This window comes from Neocloeon triangulifer, unplaced genomic scaffold, assembly GCF_031216515.1.
Source record: "Neocloeon triangulifer isolate White Clay Creek 2 clone unplaced genomic scaffold, ASM3121651v1 ptg000017l, whole genome shotgun sequence".
In the NCBI taxonomy this organism is placed as follows: Eukaryota; Metazoa; Arthropoda; class Insecta; order Ephemeroptera; family Baetidae; genus Neocloeon; species Neocloeon triangulifer.
In genome coordinates, this window is record NW_026775559.1 from 1916120 (window position 1) to 1925107 (window position 8988).

Below are 8988 nucleotides of genomic sequence, written 5' to 3' on the forward strand. Positions count from 1 at the left end.
TGACACGCTGGCGACATCTGTGGGGTTGAGTGGGATTTTCATGAGTGAACCAAAACCAAATCATAAACAACAAAACAACAACAAAATAACAAAATAGAAGAACGAAAAACGAAAGCAACCTGTTGCCTTCGTTGGCTTCGATGCCTTCGATTTAATTTGGTTGTTTTTGCTCTCGTTGTCTCGTTGATGAGAGCTGAAAGCGCTATATAAAATCTAAGTGATGTATTTCAAATCATTCTTTGTCTGCTAAATAATTTTTTCTAAGAAGTTTTATCTTTCTAGGGTGAAAGATTTTGGCACATGCCTCTATGCAACAAAGCTCCACTGATTGTATGAGAAGGCCGAACGATGAACAACCCTTACAAGTCGTTGTCGAACCTGCCTGGGTATGGCGCAGGCGAAGGACTCTTAATCAACCGCATGCGAGACTGTCAGCCCTTTAAAGCCGGCAGTCCTAATGACCATGCAAACATCGAAGGTTTGTTGAAATATTTTTGGTCGTCGAAGTAAAAGCTGATTGTCCATTGAGTCCGATGCTTTAAAATTCCGGAATTATTAATTAACATTTAAAATACTGAAAATAACACTAGCAAGTGAAATAATGACATATTTTATTACCATAATTTTCTTTTCCAGCTTTCTTTAGAGCACAAGATGATACTCTGACTGATCTGCCTGAATTTCCATGGACGAAAGCCCCGGATACGCCTGAAGATGCAATATCAACACAGCATCATGCTCTGCTTGAGAAGTTATTTGCCAATAACAAATTGCACGAATCACTTTTTGCAACCTTTGCATTGGCAACCCCCGAATTTTTGGAAAAAAAATTCTACAACTGTGGCCTCCTGATCCCGGACGAGAAGAAAACCGAAGAGGATCGGCTCTGTGATCTCTCCAGAGCAACTCGGCTTGCCTTCCTCATCAACAACGCAGGGATCTACTTCTGGGGAATGCTGGACGAGGCCATCCAAAGTGGAGACGAATCATTGTTGCTGACCTTGAGATCATTCATCACAAACTACTCTGCCAAAAATGTTGCTGAACACAGGAAGAAAAATCCTCCAAAAGAACGAATTGTTAATGGTGAATTTCTGTTCAACCGTGGTATTCTGTGGCAACTCCACTTCAATCCTGTCTTGCTCAATCAGTGGCTATTAGCAGCTCTCCAAATCACCCAACAATTTTACTTGCGCTCATTTATTAAGTATCTTCCCATTCCTGAGCAAGTAGCATCCGTCACTCAAGAGATCCAGGTCTTCCTTAGAGATGTGCTGAAGAGGTTGAGCTATGGATTTGCTCTGATTGGTTACCAAGTAAGGAGGCATCCGCAGAAAGATGAGCGAGTGACCAAATTGATCATGGAAGAGGTGGTTGACCCCGTTATGGCCTCCATCAGGGTCATGAGTGAACCCCCCTTTCAGCTCCTTTGCAAAGCCCTGCCTCATATCCTCATTGCTGCTGCAAAAGACGAAAAGATGTCTCTTGGAAAAAATGTCTACATCGATCCTAGGAACTACTCTTTTGACACTGAAGAAAGCTTTGAATTCATTTACTCTTTTCAGTACTGGATTACTGAGGGAATAGTCAAACATTGTTTCGGGGATGTTAGGACAAAAATTGAGGATGTGAAAGCTAAAATCAACGAGAGCAAGACATTCCCATTTCTAGACAAGATACCAGTTTACATGAGTAAATTGGACAAGGCTGCCCACGAGCTCTACATCATGAAAGAGTTAGATCTTGATGATCTAATTGAAGGTGGAGATGATGTTGTCTGTGAAGTACATGATGTGGAAAGCTTTAACACTTTTCTAATGAAAGTGTTCTTTAAAACTCAAGAAATTGACATCAACCCTGGGAAAAGTCGCATGGACAGTTGCCTACTGCATTTGTTGCTACAAGAACATACAATCTTGATTAAGGATACGTCAATAAGAGGATTAGTTATTGCGGAAAATCTCCAGAAAATAGTAGTTTGCAAGGATTGCAGCCCTGAAGACATTGAAAAGGCTTTGTCATTCATAAAATGCTACAAGGAAAACACTTTTCGGCAGCAGGCTGATGAGCATTTGAAGAAGTGGAATAGTACAAACCTCATTGGTCCCATTGAGTTTTTGGGCACGGTTGACCCTACTGCACCACAAAAAACCATAGAGGTATAGTTCTAAATTTCTGGTTATTTTCAAATTAAAACTGATTATTAATATTTAATATTAATTTGCAGGAAAGATCTATTCTCCTGGCCGGACAAATGATTCATTTGGACTCAGAATTTCGTCCAAGATACCCTGACTGGACCTTCATCTACTACATCTTTCCAGCCTTTGTGATTTGCTTCCGTAAGACAAAAGGAGAATTTGAGCACAAGTTGTCCAAGTTTTACCTGGAGGAACTGCTTTCCCTCCTCACCAAGGATTACGATGCTTGGAGGTCTGGATCAGGACTTGCAGAAATGTCCACAAACTGCTACCTGACTGGAGATCCGAGTTACGTCACCTCCCTCCTAGCTTGGAGGAAAAAGTTCCTAGATAGAATTTGCCATGCAGTGTCCAAAAAGTGCAAAAATGTCACTGCGCCGATCGAGAAACTGAATGAACTGCTTTCTCTCAACGCAGCTAACAACGTTCCCTCTCGAGACCCAGCCATGACCTACGCGCTCCATCGATTTGCCTTTGATTGGACGCTTCGGGGCATCATTTGGACCAACATGATGATTTTTGCCCTGACAGAGGCAATTTCTAAATGCGCAACAGAACCATCATCAAATCTCAAAAGTCTGCTTCTAGCCATTTACTCCATGATCGAACTGGTGAGTTTGTTTGAGACTCAATCTTCTGAGTTCAATGCTCAGCGTGATGATCTGAACCTGAGATTCCAAACTCTGGATGACGCCTATCTGGAGCTTATGGGAGAAAATAAAACACTTTCAAAGAGCAAAGGTGCAGCCAATGCTTGGCAGAGGCTGGGAGTGATTCTGCACCTGCTTTACGACATGTGCAAAACTGTAGAGGTCCCGGGTAACTACAAGCCACCCATCTACTACCCTGAAGACACAAAACTCATTATCACCCATTTTGCTGAAAAGAAACTGGATAAACTCAAGATTGCAATTGCCTCAATCTGCATTGATGTCAACCGTCAAGATCGGACCTGGACCTCGTTGGAGGTAATGAATAATTCACCCCAGAAGTTGTTCACTCCGTACCTCGATAGAATCAAGAAGGGCAAGATCAGACGCTGGCATGAAGATGTGCTGATTCCTGTCAAACATTGCCGATTTTGCGGAAAAGTCAATGGCAATCTGGTCATGTGCAGCGCCTGTCAGGACAATGATGACTACCCTGACGTCAACTGGTTCTGCGGAGAGGAGTGCGAGACTAAAGCCTTTCTTAAAACTTCACACAAAGAAGATCATGAAGATTTCATCATACATCAGATTAGCTTTGAATGATTCCTTGATTGAATGATTTAATTTTCATTAAAAAATGCATACTAAAATTAAATATAAATTTTTGTGTTTATTAAGTATTCTTATCTAATCCATTTAATTTTTTTTATGGAAGGAAAAAATATGATATTATGAATTTTCACTTAATTATAAATATATTATGATAAAGAATTCCATTGTGATTAAAGAAGGTCTGAAAACCAATAAACAAGTAGGTTACCATTGAAAAAGCTGCTTTTAATCACTTATTCTACATGTGTAGTGCATTATGTATTTATTTTGCATGATTTAACAATTGAATATAATAAAAAAAGATCGATATTATAAATTTAATGATAGAGCGCCAATGAGAAAAAAAAGAGGAAGATGCTATAGAATAGAAGGATAGTAAATATTTCGAAATATTTATTAGTTAAGAGAGAGAGAGTTATTAGTGGAGTGACTATTGTTAAATTATTTTAATTATTTTATTAAAATACGAACCGTAAAAAATACATATAATAAAATTCCACGCGTTAAACCTACAGTGCGGCAACATAATGTGAGAGAACATCTTTTATAGATCCATTCCAATCTATCAAAATGAAAAACTGGTATGTGACTCCTCCCCCTTTCGAAACTTGTATAGCCTTTTTGTTGCTTGTACAGTCCAGCTCAACAAGGTCCAGCTCCTTGGTCCAGCTGCTTGAGAGTCATCAAATCATCAACATATGGACATTAGAAGCTGGATTGGTCGAGACGCCATTTTTCGGTTTCAAGACCCCGGGCAGCCTGGGGTCTTGAAACGGAAAAATGGCGTCTCGACCAATCCAGCTTCTAATGTCCATACATCAACATCGTCATCAGTAAACAAAACAGAAAAGTCGAGAATCGCATTGTCGCAGTCAATGAAAACCGTAGGCAGAGACAGGTAGGAGATAAGATAAAAGCGATTTTTCCTCTAAACTCAGGACTTATAATTTTGGGCGTGCTTGTTTTACACGTTAGGTAAAATTTCCTCTATTTTTTTATTGTGTATTATTCTATAAATATATATAAATTATAAAAATTTAATATTATCTTGCGCATGCACGTGTGTACTTATAATAATTACAACTTCATTTTTAAATCTAGTACAAATGCAACGGAACAGCAGAATAATTACATTGAGGCCGCACAATGGACAACTTGTGTGACCTGCTGTCCACCCTTTCTGAGTTTGGCGACGCTGCTGTTGTTTTTGTCGATCTTCGGGGTAAAAGTCCACCCGTTTCAGACAATGAAAACCATGAAGACGAACCAGATAGAGGTACGTGTTTTATTTAATCAAGATTTAGGATGAAATTTAAAAAAAAAATGATTTTGTTTCAGTTTTTCTCAAAAGACAAGAAGTTAATGTAGCTTATCTACCAGATTTTCCTCGGCCAGATCCGCCAGGTGAAGTCATCTTTATGGAAATGTTAAGCAGAGCTGGCACGCAGGCGATTCCTCTACATGAAAAGTTTTTTGCCAAAAAGCAACTACACAAATCCCTCTACACTACCTTTGGAGTGGCAACGCTTGAGTTTATGGACACTGAATTCTATGACTGTAGCCTCCTGTTTTCCGACAAAGCAAAAACCAAAGAAGATCGTTTCTGTGATCTGAGCAGAGCGACTCGTGTAGCCTTCATCACCGACAATGCGGAGCTCAATTTCTGGTCCATGCTAGACAAAGCTGTAAAAAGTGGAAACGAATCAGCGTTACTGACTTTGAGGTTGTTCCTTACTAACTATATTGGAAAAGATGTTGCCGAATACATGAAGAAAAATCATCCCAATCAAAACTTCTCTCCTGGTAAATTTCTACTCAACCCTGGTATTCTTTGGCAGCTCTACTTCAATTCTGCGTTGTTAAACCAATGGCTAATGATGGCCCTCTTTATTGTCTTGAAGCACGAGGCATGCAGCATTTCTTTATTCAAGCACCTGCCCATTCCAGAGCAGTTAGCCCCGGGTGTCCAAGACCTTCTGATGTTCTTCAGGGACCTGTGGAAAAGGCTTAACTATGGCTTTGCCCTGCTTAGTTATCTGGTCAAGATTCATCCGAATACAGATGAGCAAGTGACAAAACTGATTATGGAGGATGTGGTTGCTCCTGTGTTGGCCTCCATCAGGGTCATTTTGAATGAAGAGCACCATTTCGAGAAGCTTTGTGTTAACCTGCCAAAGGTCATATTAACCGCAAGGCAAGATGGATCCTTTGGTAAAGATGTCTTCATCAACCCCAGGAATTACTCCGTTGACCAGACAGTTGAAAACTTTGATACGATTTACACAATTCGATACTGGGTTTTAGGAGGAGAATCCAAGGAATGCTTTGGTAGTATCAAAACCAAAATTGAGGACTTGAAAGCAACAATAAATGAGAGCAAAATGTATCAGTTTATGGACAAGATGCCCATCTTCGTCAGCAGCCTAGACCGAGCCGCAAACGCACTTTATTTAACAACAGATTTAGCAAGTAAAGTACATGATTTGGAAAGCTACAAAAATTTTCTATCTAAGGTGTGGGAAAAAAATGATGAAGTCGACATCAGTCGCGGCAGCAAACTTGATAGTTGTCTACTCACTTTGTTGCATGAAGAACAACGTGCCTTGAAGAACAGTGTTGGAGCAAGAACCTTTGTCATGCAGGGGAAGAAACTAGAAGTCGTGGCTAATTTGTCAGTTGTGGAAGAGACTATTATCTTAGTGAAGAGCATAGAAAAAAGAAAGCTTCAAAAGCAGGCTGCCAAATATTTGAAGGAATGGGACGGAAAAAACTGTATCAACCCTTTCAATTTTTTGGAAAAGCTTGACCTGTCAAACCAAAAAAATTCCATTGAGGTATTTCCACTGAATTTTATCTGTAACTTTCAAAAATAATTATTTATTTTTCTTGTAGGCAAAAACTTTTAGATTGGCTAAACAAATGGTATGTTTTAAATCATCACCAGGTTACCCTTACTGGACTTTCAACTACTGCATCTTGCCAACATTTGTGAATTGCTTCCGTACTAATAAAAAGCGTGCTAAATTTGAGCACAAGTTGTCAGAGTTCTTCCTCGAGGAACTGCTGTCCCTCCTCACCAAAGATCACGATGCTTGGAGGTCAGGATCAGGTCATGCCGAATTTTCTACAAAAGACCACCTGTCTGAAGATGAAAGTTATGTCACCTCTCTCATAGATTGGAGGAAAAAGTTCCTGGACAGAATTTGCCATGCAGTGTCCAAGACGTGCAAAAATGTCACTGCGCCCATTGAGAGATTTAACAAACTGCTTTCCCTCAACGCAGCAAATACCTTGCCCACTCTGAATGACATCATGACTGCCACTTTTCAAAAATTGGCCTTTGACTGGATGCGAAAAAGTGCTTACTGGATCAATATGATAATGTTTTCCCTAACGGAGGCAATTTCTAAATGTGCAGCAGAACCGTCAATCAATTTAAAAAATCTGATCCTAGCCATTCACACCATGATTGAACTGGTGAGTTTGTTTGAAACTCAATCAACCAAGTTCAATGCCCAGCGTAAAGAACTAAAACTGAGGTTACAAACTCTAGACGACGCTTATCTTGAGCTGATGGGAGAAAACAAGGCACTTTCAAAAAGCAAAGGCGTGGCGAATACTTGGCAAAAGCTCGGACTGATTCTCCACCTGCTTTACGAAATGTGCAAGACTGTAAAAGTTCCAAAAAACTACAAGCCACCCACCTACTACCCTGAAGACTCCAAACTTATTATTATGTGTTTTGCTGAGAGGAAACTTGATAAACTCAAGATTGCAATTGCTTCAATTTGCATTGATGCCAAACGCCAAGATCAAACCTGGACTACAGTGGAGGTAATGAAGAATTCGCCTGAAAATATGTTCACTCCTTGCCTCGAAAGAATCAAGGAGGGCAAGATCAGAAGCTGGGACGAAGATGTCCTGATTCCTGTGAAGCACTGTCGTTTCTGCGGGAAAGTCAATGTCAAGTTGATGATGTGCACTGCGTGCAAGGATATGGACGAGTACCCTGACATTCACTGGTTCTGCGGAGACAAGTGTGAGGCCAACGCCTTTAAGAAAACTAATCTTCGAGATGATCACGAAAATTTTATTCTCGATAAGATGGTTTTTTAAATGGAAAAAATATTGAGAAGGTTAACATCAAATATTTAAATTTCTTTGGATAGTCGGTAATTTTTTTTTCAAAATTATTTTTTATTTTCTGCAAAATGGATATTAGTGTGATAGATGTCTAGCTTCATTTTTAATGTGTTTTTGATGTGATTTTATTTGGATTTATAAAGTTTTTAAGAAACTAATACGGATGTATACGGACAAAGTGAGAAAATTTAAATTTTTACAATAAATTATTGCAATTTTTAGCTATCAACAAATATTTTAAGTTGTCTTTATTAAAATATTCTAACATTACTTAGCAGATGATTTACTTTTCTTTCCTTGCCTCTTCATTTTCTGATGCTGGCTTTCCCAATTAGGATATTCCTTCAGTTCAGGGATCACATAGTCTTTGTTGAGGTCAGCAATTTGGGGGAAGCTGTCGACCTTTTCCTTCTCCATCAAATCCAGCCTCTCGGGTATGGGCCGCAACTGTCTGATGACATTGGTGACTCTGGCTGCCACTTCCGGGTCGACTTCTTCATCTGCATACAAGTGAAGTCGCATCATGTTGTGTCTTCTGAGCAAGTTGCCGTGCATGCTTGTGTAGACTGCTTTTTTCATGACCTGTGGATAGTAACAAAATATAAAAATCAAATCCATATAAATTTGCGGCTGATAAATAAGTTTTGGAATTATAATCCATTATACCATGGTCGGGTCTCTGGTGTGCATTTCCCATGCTGGTGTCCATGTTGCAGTACCGGGGTAAGTTTGGTGATGAAAAAATACCCTTTTCCTCCACTCATTGCCGGGTAAGGCAATGTGACGGCAATTTATCACAACCACGTGATCACCACAAAGACCTGAAGTTTTTTTAATAAGTTAAAAAGCTGTTCATAAATTTTGATCAAAACTTTTTTCAACTTACTCTGTTCGCTATACAAAGGTTTTTGGAGGCCCTTCAAGTGCTTGGCAATGAGTACCCCTGAGTCGAAAGGGTTTTGCCACCTGGCGTCAAAGAGATGCCAAACTCGGGCAAAAGATGCCCATTGCTAAATTGTTAAGAAAAGAAGCAATTAATGAAATAATTTTTGTTAAATAAAAGCTTTCTCACTTGAACTCTTTGTAAAGCAGTCATGTGTGGTCTTCTTTGTCGTCTGTTTCTCAAGAAATTTTGATCCAAAAGTTCAGTTCAAACTGTAGGTCCGGGTTGTCGAGGTCAGTGATGAGGGTTCCGAACCAGCTTCAACAAACCTGAGGGTCAAAATTAACTTCAAACTTCGGCAAACAAAATACCCCTTTAAAATTCTGTTGTTTTGCTCTTTGCTTGCTTTTTTTAAGTTTTAATACCCCCACTACCGAATATATCAGCTCCCCACCACAATAATGTGAACCTGATGTGAACCTTCCGCGCATGACTTTTT

The 8988-nt window shown here is 39.6% G+C and overlaps 3 protein-coding genes across 7 annotated transcripts; 2 read left to right on the forward strand and 1 right to left on the reverse strand.

The window, feature by feature from the left end:
- Positions 1 to 33: 33 nt before the first annotated feature.
- LOC132203002 (uncharacterized) lies at positions 34 to 3673 on the forward strand. The gene is made up of 4 exons (XM_059630412.1): positions 34 to 222; positions 283 to 478; positions 637 to 2159; positions 2228 to 3673. Exons 2-4 carry the CDS (start codon positions 349 to 351, stop codon positions 3452 to 3454), a joined length of 2880 nt encoding a protein of 959 aa, XP_059486395.1. The 5' UTR covers positions 34 to 222; positions 283 to 348; the 3' UTR covers positions 3455 to 3673.
- Positions 3674 to 4237: 564 nt separating this feature from the next.
- On the forward strand, positions 4238 to 7839 carry LOC132202923 (uncharacterized). Of its 4 annotated transcripts, XM_059630250.1 has the most exons (5): positions 4292 to 4438; positions 4565 to 4739; positions 4802 to 6297; positions 6356 to 6940; positions 7017 to 7185. In XM_059630250.1, exons 2-5 carry the CDS (start codon positions 4610 to 4612, stop codon positions 7035 to 7037), a joined length of 2232 nt encoding a protein of 743 aa, XP_059486233.1. In that variant the 5' UTR covers positions 4292 to 4438; positions 4565 to 4609; the 3' UTR covers positions 7038 to 7185. The 4 variants fall into 4 exon arrangements, with proteins under 4 accessions (XP_059486231.1, XP_059486233.1, XP_059486230.1 ...); XM_059630248.1 differs by having other exon boundaries at positions 4238 to 4361; positions 6356 to 7839; XM_059630247.1 differs by having other exon boundaries at positions 6356 to 7839.
- Positions 7617 to 8958, reverse strand: LOC132202926 (large ribosomal subunit protein uL13m). Of its 2 annotated transcripts, none has more exons than XM_059630254.1 (5): positions 8861 to 8958; positions 8679 to 8818; positions 8493 to 8616; positions 8273 to 8427; positions 7617 to 8188 (listed from the first exon to the last, which is right to left on the reverse strand). In XM_059630254.1, the coding sequence occupies exons 2-5, from the start codon at positions 8700 to 8702 to the stop codon at positions 7874 to 7876; spliced, it is 618 nt and encodes a 205-aa protein (XP_059486237.1). In that variant the 5' UTR covers positions 8703 to 8818; positions 8861 to 8958; the 3' UTR covers positions 7617 to 7873. The 2 variants fall into 2 exon arrangements, with proteins under 2 accessions (XP_059486237.1, XP_059486238.1); XM_059630255.1 differs by having other exon boundaries at positions 8679 to 8807; positions 8861 to 8953.
- Between the last annotated feature and the right edge of the window lie 30 nt (positions 8959 to 8988).